This window comes from Octopus sinensis, linkage group LG17, assembly GCF_006345805.1.
Source record: "Octopus sinensis linkage group LG17, ASM634580v1, whole genome shotgun sequence".
NCBI lineage: Eukaryota > Metazoa > Mollusca > Cephalopoda > Octopoda > Octopodidae > Octopus > Octopus sinensis.
This window is the reverse complement of record NC_043013.1, coordinates 13,841,627-13,861,160: the sequence shown is the minus strand read 5'-3', so window position 1 is coordinate 13,861,160 and position 19,534 is coordinate 13,841,627. Positions and strand designations below refer to the sequence as shown.

Here is a 19,534-nt window from a genome sequence, read left to right as displayed (position 1 = left end):
GCCATAAAACATCCAGGCATGATATACAGAGGCATTATTAGAACTAGACTTTGGAGACAATAGTAAAGTAGATAGAGTCAACTGCTGTTCTTGTATGAGACTGAACCAAATTGTTCTGGTACCAATTCCTTAGGGTTGAGTTGTGACAATTTGAAATAAAGACATCGGCAATGAAACAGAATAGTGGATTTGAACTCTTAATCCTCTGGTTCATCTGTGCACATGGAGCTGTTGATTGAAACAGAGAAATGGATAGATAGATTGATTTCTCCCACTGTTCTATCTATTTCTAGCTACGAACAGAAGTTGACAGCAATCCTTCTTGGAGTGTGACAATTACTGTGCTTCTGTACTTGTCTCTATCGATTCGTTTCTCAGCACAGAGCTTGAGATTAAATAAGCTAATGTGTTTGAGGGTATTAGCTTCATTGAATAGATAACAGCAAAGATTGAGTGGGGTTTTAATAAACTCTGCCTATGCATATTCAGGTGGAATTTTCATTTCAAACATTTTGGTTTTATTGTATAGGCTGTTGTTGCTGCTTAAATCAACATTAGCCTTGATCAAGTTGACTTTTGATCAAAGGGCATTCAAGCCATGACCATCTCATTCTTTAGCATATTAACAACTATGACATCTAATGTGTCCTTTCATTTTGTTAGCTGCTCATGGTGGGTTGCTGCTGCTGATGTCCATTGTCTTTGTGTTGTGACAGTGTTATGGTCTGCCTTTGGTTTTGCTACTGTCTGCTGAGTGCTGTGTCCAGTTTATTGTCTACCATTTGTCTGTAGTGGCTAAAATGCAATGAATGTATAACTATGGTCTTGGTCAGAAACTGTGCGCTAAAAATAAAATTGTGGTTAGACCTGATTCCACACAAAGTTTTGAATGGTCAGTATTTTAGTAAATCACTATCATATTCTTGAGTTGTTTCTTTATACCAGACATAATGATCCATGTTTGATTTCCAAGTTTTGAAGATGCTAAACATCCCTGCAACAATTTTATTATGAAAATGGTTTATATATCTTTGAAAATGGTTTATATATAGTTTGTAAGAATGAGAAATGGACTATTTTGTGATCTTTGTAGATTATCAAGAGATTAGGGGTTCAGATAGGACTAATATGATGTAGGATGGATCTTTGTGTCGGTCAAATTATAGTACCTTGCACTGTTTATAGTTTGCTCCAACTTAACTCTTGCCTTCTTTTAGGATGTCTTGTAAATGTAGTGAAGGTATTGTTGGTAGTTTTTAGTAGGAAGGACAAGTTCTTTGTTTCCTTTAAAACAGAAGCTATTAGAGTTCTTTGATTACTTCATGTCTTTCAACATGTTAGAACTACAGTGTCTATGATAACATTTTCCCTTAAGTCGTTAATATCAAGAAAATAAATTATTATTCATGGTTCAATTCAGAGACAGATTTTTTAAAGAACATTTGTTATAAAATATTCTGAATTAAATACACATAAAATCATTCATCCAATACAAATAGTCATAAGAAAACCAGAAAACTAACAACCAGGTAAATCATTAAATAAAATATTGATATAAAATTCTGCACCAACGAAATACTCATAGAGTCCTTCCTTTTAGGTTTCCTAACTATAGACTTCATCAGATATGCAATCATTAAAGACTGAATAAACATCTAATAATCTTATTCAAAGAATAGTCTATTTACTGACCTTTACTATTACAACTGGGATGTTGCGTGATATTGAGTCAGAGACTGACTTCAGAGTTTCCAGTTCACCTCCAACCATTACTGCAACAGCTGGAACCTTGAATCCAGTCTCTAAAATTACAAGAGAAAATATAACATATATAAGATACAAAATATATTTGATTAGTCCATAAACTATATCTGATTAAAAGTAAAACATTCCTGATGAATTCTTTTATTCTTTAATTTGTTTCAGTCATTTAACTGCAGCCATGCTGGAGCACTATCTTAAATGGATTTTAGTAGAAGAAATCAATCCCAAGACTTATTCTTTGTAAGCTTAGTACTTATTCTATCGGTGTCTTTACCAAACTACTAAGTTATGGGGATATAAACACACCAGCATTGGTTGTCAAGTGATGGCAGGGGGACAAACACAGGCACATAAATATATACATACATATAAATATATATATATTTATATCTAACAGCATTTGAACATCTTCTTGGTGGGGCCAGAATATGAAGGTGTCATCAACATATCACAGCCATAGGGTTGGTTTTAGTGGTGTTGATCCTAAATGTTATATTCTAAAGGTGGATTGACAAGTAACATTACATTTCATAAGAAAAGCATAAAAGCTAATGTTTTCTGTTAAATAATACAAAAAACTCATTTGGAACTGATTGGATGAAATTGTTTAATTTATGGGAGCATCCCATAAAAGTTTAAAATAGCATATGTAACACATTAGTGGACACATGTAGCTATTGAAGGGAAAATATAGAAAATGAAGAGTTATTAGAATGAGAGAGGAAGAAAACATCAAAGTTCCAGGTATAGAATGTATTGATAGAAAAAAATTTATAAATAATAATTGATAGAAAAGATTATAAAAAATTTAAAGCCAATTTTGGTAATGAAATAAGCACATTGGAGATGGAAGTGAAATATCAGGAATGTTTGCCACCTGTGGTGGATTTTAAAATACTAAAGCTGTATCATTACTATTCAGTAAAATATTTCGTTTTTGGATTTGGTTTGCAAGATACTTTATATGAGTTCGTGTGTTGAAGCATATTCTGTTGTGTCTGGGGAGAGTCATTTTCTTTTTGTGCCTTATAATGTAACACACTCACCGGTAAAATTTCCACTTATTTCTTATTTTTATTTTCTTAAATTTTTTGTTGCATCTTGCAACCTTTTCAATAGTCTTGAGAGTCTATTGTTGCAAGACGTAACAAAAACAGATTTCAATGATACTACTCAAAAGTGGGCTCAGGTAGTAGCTATTACATCTTCATTATATTATTTCATATCATTCATCCAATTATGTTTTTGTCCCCACTTGTGCTGTCTTGTCTGCCTTTGTTCGTCCCTCTCTGTGTATGCTTTTTATAGACAAATAAAGAGAAAAGTTTCTGTTGGTAAGCAGGTCACTGTTAGCCATGACAGAGCACTGAGTCTCGTGTAAGAGTAATAGTAATGTGTCGTGTATAGACTTTCTTTCCACTGCTTCGTTATATTATATGTCCAATAGAATGATATGAAAATATTAAATTTATTTACAATAGACTATAACCTATAAAAGACTGGTTCCCAATTAAAAATAAATATTTAATATGTTGTATGCATAAAATTAACACGGTATTCTGAATATTTCGTTTAAGCCAGCAAGTTGGCAGAAACTTTAGCATGCTGAGCGAAGTGCTTATTTGTATTTCATCTGTCTTTACATTCTGAGTTCAAATTCTGCCGAGGTTGACTTTGCCTTTCATCCTTTCGGAGTCAAAACATTAAGTACCAGTTGCATACTGAGCTTGATATAATCGACTGCCCCACCACTCCTCAACAATTTCGGGCCTTGTGCCTAGAGTAGAAAAGAATATTTCGTTTCAGCTCTGCATGTTATGTTTAGATTTTTCTGTAATAACAACCTACCTCGGATATTTAAATCAGTAATAGTATTTTCAAACATTTTTCTGAACTCCATTTCTACTCCAGAAGTTTCTTGGGTACCATCATCAACAAGGATAAAATGTGAATGATTAGGATCCAAAGCAGATGTTGTTGAGTCAGTGTCATCTTTTATCTCATACTTTGCAGGCCATGATCCCTAGAAACCAAATTAATATCTTAGTTGTTACATATATTATGAACATCATTTTCATCTAAGTATAATATGTGATGTATTTGTTCTGACACAAAAAATATGCAGCAAAGAGGAAGGAGGGAAAGAGAGACAAAGAGAGAGGGGCAACAGAGAGAGAGAGAGAGAGAATCAGTATACGGTTGCACTGGTAGAAGGGGAAAACTGTGAAATTTGGTTTGATGTTACTTGCACATTTCTCTTTATGTTCATTTAGAGGAATTTGTATTCTGGGAACTGGATCTGCTCTTTATATAGAATGGTTCTCTGTCTCAAAGTCATACTCGTATGTCTAATATAGCATAGTCCACAACTCGAGCAGGTTATTACATAAATTAGGTTCTCAGAGGCACAAGTCAAACTGGTTACAATTGTGAACCTCTCTCCTTGTTTGAAAAGAAAATCCGAGCCTTCAAGTAGGTTGGGACAGGTTCCACAGTTTGGGCGTCCACATTTATTTTACTGTTGGTTTTGTGGTTGTTTTGTAAAGCTTCGTATTTGTTATGCCTCTCTTTAGCGATTTGTGTTGCTTTTTGCATTTGATGAGTTTATGTGTTTTCAGGATGTAGTTCATTTTTAGGTCTCTAGTTAGTAAAGGGAGATTTTACGCAATAGTGTTGTATGCCTCACTGTTTCTAAGGTTGTGGGTTGATATAAACAGTAATGTTTTGGGATGAAGTGTGGTGTTATGTTTTGTTGTCCTGGTTCTTAATTTCTCGATCCTGAAAGGATGAAAGTCAAAGTCAACCTTGGCGAAATTTGAACTCAGAACATAAAACGGACGGAAAAATACTGCTAAGCATTTTGTCCAGCATGCTAACATTTCTGCTAGCTTGCCGCCTTCAATATATATATATATATCCTCATCATCATCACCATCATCGTTTAATGTCTGCTTTCCATGCTAGCATGGGTTGGATGATTTGACTGAGGACTGGCGAACCAGATAGCTGCACCAGACTCCAATCTGATCTGGCAGAGTTTCTACAACTGGGTGGCCCTCGTGCCACAGGCACGAGGGCCAGTCAGGTGGTACTGGCAACGGCCATGCTCAAATGGTGTTTTTTACATGCCACATGCACAGGAGCCAGTCCAGCGGCACTTGCAACGACCTCGATTGAATGTTTTTTCATGTGCCACCAGCACAAGTGCCAGTAAGGCGATGCTGGTAACGATCATGCTCGAATGGTGCTTTTTATGTGCCACTGGCACGAACGCCAGTTTGCTGCTCTGGCAACGATCATGCTCGGATGGTGCTCTTAGTGCTCCACTAGCATGGATGCCAGTCATCAAATTTGATTTCGAATTCACTTGCCTCAATAGGTCTTTGCAAGCAGTTTAATGTCTAATGAAAGAAAGGTATGCATATGTGGGCTGGTTACACCCCTGGCATAGGCCATGAGGTTATGGTCTCACTTGGTTTGCCGGGTCTTCTCAAGCACAGCATATCTCCAAACGTCTTGGTCACTAGTCATTGCCTCGGTCATCATACAATCTGTTCTTCACTGTAACGGAAAGTTCCTATTACCAACAAAGTAGTTCTCTGAACTTTGTCCATGGCATTTTTATTCAAGTAGCTACACTCTCAGAGTTTCTTCCTTTACTGCTAACTTGGTCACCTATCTATTACTTCTAAGGACTCCACCAGACATCTGAGGAAATCTATTCTCTGTGTATTCTTGTTGCTTAATATACCTGCAAATCTACCACATATAAAGACTAGCTTCTCTGTTAGCTTTCTGTGATACCGCTGCTCCTGTTATGTGACCATATCTTGCACTCAGTATACCACATGAAGTTCTATCAGCATCTTTTCTATGCATCAAAACGTTCAGATAGTAATTCAGCTGTAGGGACAAGTTTAAAGGAGTTTCCAAATTTTCCGGTTATGGCAAGAGGGCACCAAAAACTTATCATTGGTGAACTCCTACCTGTACACTAACTTTCATCCTATGCTCATTGCCAACATTGACTTTATTGAAAGCATCCCTGTACATGACTGCCACAGCACTCACTAACCACTCATCTACCCCTAGCTCCTGTACTGACCACCAGATGTGGGCACAAAGGATCCTGTCAAAGCTATGGAAATTATATGGGTCTTTTCGTGATTCGTTGATGTAATCTAATGTTTAAACACTTCAATTAATATCAGAATTAAAAAAGAAAATTATAATGTTATAAATCAATTCTTAATATTAATATAGGGAAAGAAAAAAAAAGATTGAATAGAAATTTACTTTATTCACTAGGGATTCCTTGTTTTGTACACAGTTCCATGGTGCAATACCAATTGTTACAATTTTATTCTTGACATCATCATTTATAGTTTTCCCAATATGTTTTTCAATTCCAGTATGTAAACCTGTACTTATGATCCAGGCACCTGCAAGACAAGACATCAAGGATTATATTCAAATATTGATTTCTTATTCTAAAATGACAGTAGATATTTGGACAAAGTATCTTCTGGCCACCACCACCACCATCATCATCATTTAACATCTGCTTTCGATGCTGGCATAGGTTGGGCACTGATCTGGCAAGGTTTCTACGGCTGGATACCCTTCCTAATGCCAACCACTCTGAGAGTGTAGTGGGTGCTTTTTACATGCCACTGGCAAGGGGGCCAGTCATGCGGCACTGGCATTGACAACACTCAAAGTACTTTTTATGTGCCACTGGCACAGGAGCCAGTCAGGCAACACTGGCATCGACCATGCTCAAATGGTGTTTTTACGTGCAATCAGCAGGCGGCACTGGCATCAGCCACGACTATAATTTCACTTGACCCAACAGGTATTCTGAAGCACAGTATATTGTCTGACGATTGGAGGGTACTTTTAATGAGACCGGTTATGCGACACTGTCATTGACCATGGGTACAATCACACTTTGACTTGCCGGTCCTTCTCAATCACAGCATATCTCTAAAAGTCTCGGTCGCTTGTCATTGCCTCGGTGAGACCCAATGTTCAAAGGTCATGCTTCACCACTTCAGCTCATGTCTTCCTGGGTTTACCTTTTCCACAGGTTCCTTCCACTGTTAGGGTATGACACTCCTTCACACAGTTGTCCTTGTCCATACACAACACATGACCATACCAGAGCAGTCGCCACTCTTGCACAGCATATCTGATGCTTCTTATATCTAAATTTTCTCTCAGGGCACTTACACTGTGTCATATATGCACACTGATATTACACATCGAAGCGAAGCATACTAGCTTCATTTCTTTAAAGCCTACGCATGTCCTCTGAAGTAACAGCCCATGTTTCACTGCCATGTAGCATAGCTGTTTGACGCATACATCATACAGTCTACCTTTCACTCTAAGTGAGAGTTCCTTTGTTGCCAGCAGAGGTAGGGGCTCACTGAAATTTGCCCAGGCTATTCTTATTCTAGCAGCTACGCTCTCAGAGCATCCATCCCAGCTACTGACTTGGTTACCTAGGTAACAGAAGCTATCAACAACTACTTTTTCCCTCTGGCATATGATGGAATCTGTGTTTTTGTACATCTTTGGTGTTAATGCCCTTGTGCATCTGCCTCACAGCAAAAACTATTTTCCCAGTTAACCTTCCTTTGATATTGTTTCACTGCTTATGCATCCACAGCTTACACTGGGTATATCTTATGGAGTTCCTACCAATGCCTTTTCTACAGATCGAGCAGGGCCATCTACTTGAATGGGTTTGTGATTTGTCCGCTTTTCTACTTACTAGGACTTTGGTTTTTGCTTGACTGACTCTAAGGACCTTTGATTCTAGACCTTGCTTCTGCAACTGGAACTTCTCTTCTAGTTCTGGTAGTGTCTCAGCTATTAGAGCAAGGTCATCAGCATAGAGGAGCTCCCAGGGGCAGCTTGTCTTGAATTCTTCTGTCATTGCTTGGTGGACTATGATGAATAAGAGGGGGCTGAGAACTGATCCTTGGTGAATCCCTACTTCTACTAGGAATTCTTCACTATACTTGTTGCCAACCCTCACCTTGCCAACAGCATCCCTGTACAGGGTTTGAACAACTCTCACTAATCACTCGTTTATCCCTAGTTTACACATTGACCATCAGATAACTGATCAGGAAACCTGTCTAGGGCTTTCTCAATGTCAACTGGAGTCCTGGAATCAACCCAGGCTCAAGTCTAAGTAATGTTCTGGAATAATACATAAATGTCACTCTTTCCATTTCCCAAGACCTCAGATAACCTTTACATGGTCATTTGACCTTTAAAAAATAGCAGTTATATCTCCTCTTTTTTCCCCTACCATCTTTGAAAAAGGGAGAACATATTGGATAAAGTAGTCTAACAACACTTTCTAAGAAATTTAAACGTAAAGTATGAATGAGAGCAACTAGCGTCCACACGTTGATGGAATATCTTAAAAACTGATGATGTCATTCCATCAACGTGTAGACGCTGGTTGATCTCATTCATACTTTACGTTTAAATTTCTGTAATTTTGAATTTTTATCACTTCTTATTTTGAACTTGACACAGACAGACATACTGTTGAAATATCGTTCAACTAATAAAATATCTTACAATCAAATCGCACTCTTCGTCTTGACTATTATCATTATTATTGTTATTATTATTATTATTATTATTATTATTATTATTATTATTATTATTCAGGCGGTGAGCTGGCAGAGTCGTTAGCACACTGAGTATCTCAACAGGTATGATACAGCTGCACAATATATTCACTGGGTAATTTGCAAAAACCTTGACTTGCCCCATGATAAAAACTGGTGGGAACACAAACCACCTCCAGTGCTTGAAAATGATCACATCTCACTCCTCTGGAACTTCACCATTCAAACTGACAGAAAGATAGTTTCAAATAGGCCAGAACATCACATTGAAAGACTTCAGACAAAAACTGAGCAAGTATAAAGATCTTGAAATTGAAATTAGAAAAATGTGGAACCTGAAGACTAAAACAATACCTGTTGTCATAGGTGCCCTAGGAATGATAGCAAAAGGGGTTGATTGCTACCTAGCTCAGATACCAGGAAACCCGAAAATGGCAGAAATTCAAAAGAGAGTGCTCATGGGAACTGCCCATATCCTATGCAAAATACTTTCTATGTAATCTCAAATTTTAAAACAAACACATAATTTTCTTATGTTTTCTTAAACATTCTCTAGAACAACACTATGAACAAGACCAAATATATGGCACCCTAGGCATAACACCAACATGAACTTCTAACTTGTTGTCTCTTGAGGTCTCTGGGTGAGACTTGGAGCCAACTTGTACAAATACAAAGCAAAAGTCAAACATGTAATAATAATAATAATAGGAGTGACAAAAGAAAAGATCCATGGTGGAAAAAAAGAATACAGGCGGGGTTAGATAAGCTCTCGAAGGACATTTCTATGTTAGACTGAAAAGAAAAGGAGCCACTTAAAAGTGAACAAAAATACAGGGTACTGAACAGGAAGTATTATATTGAAAGAAAGGGCCTAGAAGTGGAAATGGAGGAACTGAAACAGCGTCACATTGCAAAGAAAGCAAAAATGGTAAGATAGGACCAAAAAATGAAAGGATGCCAGCAGAATAGGTTATTCAGCGTAGATCAGAAGAGATTCTACAAAGAAATAAATGGAGAGTGTACAGATGAAAAGTTGATACCAGATAACATTGAAAGTCAAAGATTTTGGAGTGACATCTGGAGCAAAGACAAGGAGCACAAGAAGGATGCTGAATGGTTGCAAGAACTGAAACAAATAGTAGTCTGTCCAAAACATGCAGAACTAGGCATTTCATTTAGAGAAGTGAAGGAAATCAGCAAAAACATGGGCAACTGGAAGGCCCCAGGAACAGATGGAGTTCAAGGCTACTGGATCAAAAGATTTGGTAAATGTCATGCACGAATAGCTGCACAACTCAACACCTTGTTAAATTATTACCTAGTAATGCCTAGTAATACCAGAGTGGTTGACAATGGGTAGGACAGTGCTGTGCTTGAAAAACATTGAAAAAGGCCATACAGTAGACACTTACAGGCCAGGATATCCTGCTTGCCACTTATGTGGAAATTATTGACTGTAATTGTCACAGAGTCAATGTATGGACATCTGGAAAAAATGGAGTCCTGCCATATGAGCAGAAGGGGTGCAAGCATAAGTACAGAGGTACCAAGGATCAATTCCCAGTAGACAAAATTGTACTTAGAGACTGCAAGAGGAGGAAAACTAACTTAACTCTGGCATGGATCAATTATCAATTTGTTATTCATAGATGACCTCAAATTTTATGGTAAAGAGGAATCCTAAGTCAGTTCCCTCGTTGATACTTTTAGTGCTGATATCAGAATGGAGTTCGGATTGAAAAAGTGTGTTGTGTTAGTCTTGAAGACAGGAAAAATCAAATGTATGCATGAACTAGCAATACCGTTGGTTAATGTTATGAATCAGATAGAAGAGACGGGCTATAAGTATTTGGGGATATTGGAAATGGATAAATTGATAGAGAAAGAAATGACAGAAAAATTTAAGGTGGAGTACTTGTGCAAATTGAGACTAATCCTTAAGTTGAAATTAAATGGACGGAATAAAATTGAAGCTATCAACATCTGGGTGGTTTCATTCGTTAGATATGGAGCAGGGATAATCGCATGGACAGTAGACGAACTAAACAGCATAGACAGAAAGACAAGGAAGTTGCTGACTAGATATAGGACACTCCACCATAAAAGTGACACAAACTGTATGTACCAAGAAAAAGGGGGAAAGAGGATTGTTTGGATGCAAACACAGCATTAGAGCAGAAGAAAACAACATAGCATGGTATGTAAAAAATACCACTGAACCACTATTATCAGAAGTGAGAAGGCCAGGCTTGTGTAGGGTGGAAGATTGTAAAGTTAAAGCACTGTACAAGGACTTGAGAATAAATGAAACTGAAAATAGGTGAATAAAGAAAAGAATGCATAGATGTTGAAAATAAGTCAGAGTAAAAAGATATCTATGGATGACTAAAAGTGATTTAAACCTGAAACGGAGGCTGTGCTGCCCAAGGGCAAGCATTAAGAATCAATTACATCAAACAGAGAATAGACAACTCATCAGAAAATGATAAGTGTAGAATTTGTGGACAAAATGGTGAAACCATATGGAATATTACCAGTCAATGTATGCCACTAGCCCAGAAAGAATATAAGAGGGGTCATGACAATATTGCAAAGTATAGACTTGACAGAGCAAAAAAGTGGTACGAACATAAACCCGAAGGCATCATCGAAAATGATAATGCAAAGATCCTATGGGATTTTATGATTCAGTGCGACCATCAGATAGAGAATAGGAAACCAGACATAGTGTTAATTGAGAAAGAAAGCAAACGATGCTGGATCATAGATATAGCATGCCCAACTGATAACAAGATATGCGATAAGAAAAAAGAAAAGTCGATAGATATGAGGTTAACTTGGGAGGTTAAGCAGTTGTGGTCACTGAAAAAAATGTGGCAGTAGTATCATTAATTGTCAGAGCCCCGGGAACAGTGAGTAAAAATCTTGAGAAGTATATGGAACAAATAGGAGCACTTGCAGAAAACAGCACTGCATGGAATCACTCGAATACTCCGGATGGTGATTGAAAAATAAGGAGTGTTACCTTAGTTTACTGGTAGTGAACAGCTGATACCGTAGTACATCTCCAGCATTAGAAGCTGCGTAAAGACAATAAATAATAATAATAATAATTATTATTATTACTATTAAGACGGTGAGCTAGCAGAATCAATAGCATGACGAGCAAAAGCTTAGCAGTATTTCGTCTGCTGCTGAGTTAAAATTCTGCCCATGTTGACTTTGCCTTTCATCTTTTCAGGGTCGATAAATTAAGTACCAGTTATGTACTGAGCTCGATGTAATCAACTAGTCCCCCCATCCAAGTTTGAGTTATTGTGCCTCCAGTAGAAAGGATTATAATTAATTATATTTACATTTCAATTTAAAAAAATCATACCTGTAGTTTTTGCAGCTTTGACAAAACGACGCACAAAAGTTTCAATTTCTGGAGTCAACTGGAATCTTTTCTTTCTCCGATCATCGAAATGAGAAGGTTTGGCAATGCCAAATTCCATAGAAATGCTATCAAATACATCATCATTCCCATTGGGGTCTTGTGATCCACACGGAGAAACTGTATGTGAGATGAAAAAATTTGATTTATATAACCTGCGGTTTGATATTATGGAAAAGATAGTCAAATAGTAACAATTTGGAAATTGGATTTCATTGTGATGGTATATTGCCGGCATTCATATTAACGAGAATTGTGGTATTGAAAATGAAATACTTGAGAAGTTATGGGTTGTCCTGTTACAGATAAAATCAGGGAAATTTGCACAACAATTTCAATGGTTATAGGCCATTGATATTATTGTAATGATTATTTATTATATGCCTATTACGCTCTATGTTGCAACAAATTTGAATTTCCCCCTTATACATACAGCTTAGCCATGAATATAAATTTAGAATTAGTCATTTCTTTAAACAATTATTTACTACTAAACATTATGTTACCCAGATCCTATTTTGTGACACTTATTTCCATCATTACACACACACACATAAACTTACTGCTGACAAAGGTTGCGTGACGTTCAATTATAAATAATTAAAAATATGCATTAAGTACAGGACATCACCAGCGAGTGAAAAATATGTAAACACACGACAGATAAGTACAGAGTAAGTATTAAAAGTACGCATTAAGTACAGGATATTATCAACGAGGGAAAAATTTGTAAACACACAGAGATAAGTACAGGAAAAAACACCAAAGGAAGTTAAACTCCTCCTCAGTTGTCGGCTGTTTATATCTACCTGTTTTGAGCTTTCAACAAGACAATAAAAATTCATAATACAGCAGCATCCAGAAATTTTTAAAATACAAAATTTATGGAGAGTTGTGGCTTTGAAAGAACAAACGATACCAGAGTGGACATAAACAATCAAAGTGTGTTTATGTATTTTTCACTCGTTGGTAATAATCCTGTAATTAATGCGTATTTCTAATTATTTTCGATTATTTATAAATGAACACCATGCAGCATTTCTCAGCAATAAGTTTTTATATTCATACATAATTTCTGTGACTCCACACTCTGTTCTCTGCTTATTTTCTTTCTTTCTCCCTATCCGTCTATAATCCTCTATATTTCTTTTTCTCCCCTCCTTCTTTGCGGTCCCCCCATCTATCTTTCTTTGCTTCTCCCTTCTCCCCACTCCCTCTGTTTCTTTTCCTCTCCTCTTTCTTGTCCCCCTTCCCCCTCTGCCTGTTGGTCATACATGACTACAAGCCATTTTCCTCATCTTTCTGTCTTTTTTGAATGAGGTGTCTAGCCAGCTGGACATTAGTTTCTCTCGCAGCACAATATTTTTTCTTTTCTATTTTCTCTCTCCTAATATTTTTCTCTTCTATTTATTTTATATCCTTTCAAAATTTCTCCCAGGCATTACCAATTACAATCTGTTTTGGCCTAACAGCCCATAATATAATTCTTCATCAGTTGTTTACTCTGTACATCTGCTCTGGTGTTGTTTGTTCATTCGAAGCCCCAACTCTCTATAAATATTATATTTTAAAAATTTCTGGATGCTGCTATGAAGTTTTCCTGTCTTGTCATTGAAAGCTCGAAACAGGCAGTAATAAACAGTTGATAACTGAGGAGTTTGACTTTCTTTGGTATTTTGTCCTGTACTTATCTCTGTGTGTTTACATATTTTTCACTTGTTTGTGATGTCCTGTACTTATTGTGTGTTTTTAATTATTTATAATTGAACACCATGCAGCCTTTGTCACTTTGTCAGCAGTAAGTTTTTACATTCATATATTATTTCTGCGATTCCACACTCTTAATGTGCATTTTTAATTATATATATATATATTTATATATATATATATATATATATATAATAGAGATAGGTTGCAAAGAAGAAAGACTACACATGGTATAAATAGGGGAAAAGTAAAAAGAAAACAGAGAAAATGCACATTAGATTAGGAAGGTTGGTTTAAGGTTCCTAGCACATCTTTCTATGTGCTCATTGACCTGCATCTATCTATATGGTGGGTAGCGGATTTGTTCATTGTGAAGAGTTGTTCTTTGTTGGAGTGACATACCTGTTTGGCCTATATAGTGATTTTCGCCCCTTTAGCAGGTAATAGCATAGATTAAGTTTTCAGAGCAACAGGTGAAATTTGATTTAATCTTAAATAGTTCACTTTGTTTGAAGTGAAACTCTGTACCCTCCAAAAGGTGGGGGCATGTTCCACAGTTAGTCCGCCCACATTTTTTCACTTGTGGTTCCGTTGTTGATTGATATAGACTTGTGCTTGTTAATAGTTTTTCAATGATTTCGGTTGCATTTTGCTCAAGTGTGAGCTTAAAATTTTGTTCATTGTTTTACCTCCAGTGAGAATGGGTAGATTTTGGGTGATGATGTTGAAGGCCTCATTGTTTCTAGGCTTGTATGTGGAGATGTATGGGAGTATTTTTTGATCTGGAGTAGTATTTTGGTTACCTTCCCTTAATGCTTGTATGTCTATTTTTTTCGCTCGTTTAATCTCATCATTTATTCATGATGGTGGGTAATGTCTCCTGATTAGTGTTGATTTAAGTTCAAGGTGTCTTCGTTTACGAGTATTGGTATCCCAAAATATAGTACAGATTCTTTTCGTTAGATTATAAGGTACGTTAATTTTTATGTGTTTGGAGTAGCATGAGTTGAATAATAGGTATTGTCTTGAATTTGTGGGTTTGTAGATGTCCATTTCGATGTGGCTATTGACTATTTTAATTAGGATGTCAAGAAAAGGAAGTTGTTTATTGCTGTATTTCATGGTGAATTGTATGCTGCTATTGATATTGTTGAGCATTATTTTGAAATCAAGGAGTTTGTCCATGCTATCGTTTCTGAGTATAAAGCAATCATCTAAGTACCTCTTCCAGTTCTCCTTTAAATAGCAATGAAATGAGGTACCATATTTTTGTAGTGATGATTAGTAAATTTCAAGTTCTAGATGATCCATTACAAGATTCGCAATCACTGGTGCAGCTGGAGTTCCCATTGCAATTCCACATTTTGTCAATAGTAAACCTATATCGAACATGAAATAGTTGTTCTGTAGGATAAATTTCAGTGTTTTCTTTTTACTTTTCTCATATATATATATATATATATATACATTTGTAGTTTCAGCTCATAGCTGCGGCCATGCTGGAGCATAGGCGTTTTTTACTGAGAGCCTCTTCTAACATGTGGCACTTGGTGAAGAATAAAGTTTGATGTAGCTACCCTCATTTGCACCTCTTGCCACGAGATAGGTTCATCTGGGGCTCTCGACAGGAAGAGGTTCACCCTTGATTTAAAAATGTCTACATCTACTTTGTGCAGGTTCCTCAGGCTCTTTGGGAGAATATTAAAAAGCTGTGGGCTTCTGAAACCCAGGCTGTTAGAGTAAGGGGTCCTGAAGCATGATAGCACTGCTGGGATCTTTGGCACTGTGCAGTATTGACTCATTCTAGCATTGGTGTAGCTTTCAATGTCAAAATTTGGCACATTTACTTCCAGGGGCTTCCAGATGTATATTACTGCATGCCTCTCCTGCCTTCACTGCAAGGCATAGAGTCTTAGCTGTTTCAGACTTTCCCAGTAGCTGAGCTGTTACAAAGAGACAATCTTCATTGTGAAGCTTTGCTGGATTGCTTCAAGGTGTGTCGTTAATTTCACACTGTTGGGTGACCACAGCTGTGAGCAGTTATCCAGGCAGCTGAGGATGAATGTCCTCCAGAGGACCATCATGGTTTTCCTTATCTCTGGTTCTGAATGTTCTCAGGATCCATTCAGCCGCCAGTTGTCTGCACTTTGGTGCCATCCTGGTAATATGCACTTGGAAAGAGGTATCATCACTCATGTCAATACCCAGGTCCTTCACTGATTTAGGCTCTGGGATTGTAATTCCCTGTGGACCAGTGTACCCTATAAGTTTCATGTTCAGTTTTGGATGCTGGTAGTGCAGGGCCTGGAAGTTTTGAGCATTAAACTGCATGTTATTATCCTCAGCACATCTGTAAATTGAGTCCAACTCCTGCTGCATATGTGCAACATCACTGGGGTTCTGTATTTTCTGTGAGACTTACATATTGTCTGCGTAGCTAGCAAGGGTGGCTATCGGGGCAGTTGAGGGCATATCTGATAGGGCCACTATGAAAAGCAGTGGTCCCAAGACAGTGCCCCATGGAACACTGCTCACTGTTTGAGTTTTCATTGAGTTGGCTCCAATGACCACTACTGCCGGACTTCTATCTTTCAGAAAGTCATGTAACCACTCTCCAAGTTTTCCAGCTATGCTAAGATCACGCAGTTTGTGCCATATCATACCATGATCCATTTTATCAAATTGAGGGAATGGAATGGGTATTTATTCACACACACACACACACATATATGTCCCAGTTTGTATGATTCTGTATAGAGCAATATATTAATGAAATTCCAACGTAGTCTGATTTTCACCTTTTATTACTTGGAATTTTTACAATTTAAAAAGTTTACAATTTCATATTATGGAAATGAACTTTCAAGTATTATGCAATCATCAGGTATATGTAGTGACAGTCGTGTTCCACAATTGACATCTGGTTGGCTTTAATCTCTAAATATCCTCCGACGTTCTCTAGCAGGCTGAATCTTATGAAATATATTTTCACCACTCAGCATATATCTATATATATCTGCCCCTGGGAGCTCCTCTATGCTGATGACCTTGCTCTAATAGCTGAGTCACTGTCAGAACTAGAGGAGAAGTTTCAGGTGTGGAAGCAAGGATTAGAATCGAAGAGCCTTAGAGTCAACCTAGCTGAAACCAAAGTAGGAAGGCAGGCAAACCACAAATCCCTTAAGGTAGATGGCCCTGATCGATCTGTAGAAAAGGCGTAGGTAGAAACTCTATAAGATGTATCCAGTGTAAGTTATGGACACATAAGAGGTGCAGCAATATCAGAGGAAGGCTAACTAGGAGGATAGATTTTGTATGTGGCAGATACTCAGGAGCAATAAACACTGAAAATATGCAGAGAACAACTCCTGCCACATTCCAGGGAGACAAATTGCAAGAGGTTGATAGCTTCCATTACCTAGGTGACCAAGTCAGTAGCGGGGAAAGGTGTTCTGAAAGTGTAGCTGCTAGAATAAGAATAGCCTGGGCAAAGTTCAGGGAGCTCCTACCTCTGCTAGTGACAAAGCGCCTCTCACTCAGAGTAAAAGGTAGTCTGTATGATGCATGTGTATGAACAGCCATGCTACATGGCCTGGAAATATGGGCTGTGACTGCTGAGGACATGCGTAAGCTTGCAAGGAACGAAGTCAGTATGCTTCAATGGATGTGTAATGTCAGTGTGCATACTCGACAGAGTGTAAGTGCCTTGAGTGAAAAGTTGGACCTAAGAAGCATCAGATGTGGTGTGCAAGAGAGACAACTGCGCTGGTATGGTCATGTGGTGCAAATGGATGAAGATAGCTGTGTGAAAAAGTGCCACACCCTAGCGGTTGAGGGAACCTGTGGAAGAGGTAGACCTAGGAAGACCTGGGGTGAGATGGTGAAGCATGACCTTCAAACATTGGGCCTCACCAAGACAATAACTAGTGACTGGGACCTTTGGAAATGTACTGTGCTTGAGAAGACCCGGCAAGCTCAAGTGAGACAATAACCTTGTGACCTATGCCATGGGTGTAACCAGCCCACTTATGCATACCTTTCCTTCATTGGACACAAAACTCTGCTTGCGAAGACCTGTTGAGGCAAGTGAAATCGAAATCAAAATCAAATTCGATGACTTGCATCCGTGGTACCATATGAGCGTGACCGTTACCAGAGCAACTACCGGCCTCTTTTCCGATGGCACATAAAATGCACCATTCGAGTGTGACTGTTACCTGCGTCACCTTACTGGCACTTGTGCTGTTGGCACGTGAAAAAACATTCGAGCAAGGTCATTGCCAGAGCCGCTGGACTGGCTCCTGTGCAGGTGGCACATAAAAAGTACCATTTGAGCATGGCCGTTGCCAGTGCTGCCTGACTGGCCCTCATGCTGGTGGCACATAAAAGCACCCACTACACACTCAGAGTAGTTGGAGTTAGGAAGGGTATCCAGCTTTAGAAACTCTGTCATATCAGATTGGAGCCTGGTGCAGCCACCTGGTTTGCCAGACCTCAGTCAAATCGTCCATCCCATGCTAGTATGGAAAGCGGATGTTAAACGATGATGATGATATATATATATATAATATATATATATATATATATATACATATATACATGAGGAGTTTAGTTCACTGGTAATCTAAATGAATAGGTACACTTAACTACTATAATTGGTCATCCGTTAGGTTTTAAGTTCACAGTTAAGGCTGGAACTAGGGATCAGTATTAAGGTTCTGTGTTAGCAGGTATATATTGAAGGAAAAGGACAATAAAAATCAAGGCAGGACGACTATCTCAAGTCATTTATAATAATTTAATTAGAGTAAGGTGAATTTAAAGTCTTACAGCTGTTTCAAAGATATCCCAAGTGATAAGCTAGCATGTCTGTACACTGGGTACTCCCTTAAGGTGAGTATGTATGAAAGTTCTAGCCAGGAAAATTCACAGTTTATAAGGAATAAAAATAGAGGAATAAAGAGTAGAAGTAGATAGAAGAATACAGATAGGAGAAAAAAATTGAACACATCTTTTAAAATACTGCCTGGATCTACCTGGGATCATACCTAAGGGACTATTCAATCCCAGAAGTACGGACCAACCTCCATACCTTCTGGAAAAAAATGAACTGTGAACTTTTTTCTTTGATACACACCAATATGAAAAATAATTGCCAGTTTACAAAAGAATGGAAATGTATGTAAATATATTCACAAAAGACGTAAAATGTTGTTGCCATACAAATCCATTGGCAAAATCATGAATTTATTGAATACAATTTTTACAAACAGATATCAATAAAAATTTTAAAAAAAATTAAAAAAACAATTACCTTTGCAGTTTTCTCACTTCCTACAAAGCTTACTGTACCGAATGCATCACAGGGTTTTGATGGCTCCTCATGTAAAGTATTTCTATCAAAAGAGAAATAGAAACCAAATCAATAGTTGAAGTGAAGTTGTGATGGGGATGATAGAAATTGATTAATAGCAAAATCAAGTGATTAAGAACATCCCCAATGAAAAATACAAATTTTCACAGATATAGATACATAAATCCCTACACAGAAATAGGTAAATGTCTTTTAATTTAGTTTAATCAAATAATGATTAATTTTAAGCAATAATAATACCCTTAGTGGTTAGCCATATTGAGATGGCTAGTATACTTTATGATTAATTTTAAATAAACTGAAAAGGAATAACAAGAAATATTTTACCATCAGAAGTAAATGTAGAAAATGGGATACATAGTGGAATAATGATTCAGCATCTGGGATGGTGCTGATATCATAAGATATCATAAGACCAATTCCAGAAAGGTACTCAACTGACTGGCATGAAGTCACCAATACAAACCAAATTCTTACCCATAGATGTGCTGTGTCCTCTCTTTACCTTTTCTACCACTACTACAATAGCCTCTGCTCCTAAGAGCTGGTTGCTCTCTTGCCACTTTATCTAGATACCACTGATGCACACATCTC

At 37.5% G+C, this 19,534-nt stretch overlaps 1 protein-coding gene across 5 annotated transcripts in view; it reads right to left on the bottom strand.

The window, feature by feature from the left end:
- The window catches only part of LOC115221048 (transient receptor potential cation channel subfamily M member 2-like), a 706,843-nt gene that overhangs the window by 552,667 nt on the left and 134,642 nt on the right, over nt 1–19,534 (bottom strand). For 4 of the 5 annotated variants that reach the window (XM_036510357.1, XM_036510358.1, XM_036510359.1 and 1 more), the window contains one exon: nt 1,693–1,802. In XM_036510357.1, the coding sequence (XP_036366250.1) occupies nt 1,693–1,802 (110 nt within the window). Of the gene's footprint in view, nt 1–1,692; nt 1,803–3,612; nt 3,788–6,060; nt 6,207–11,802; nt 11,980–18,880; nt 18,963–19,534 lie in introns of all 5 variants that reach the window. The other variant, XM_036510361.1, reaches the window with a different exon arrangement.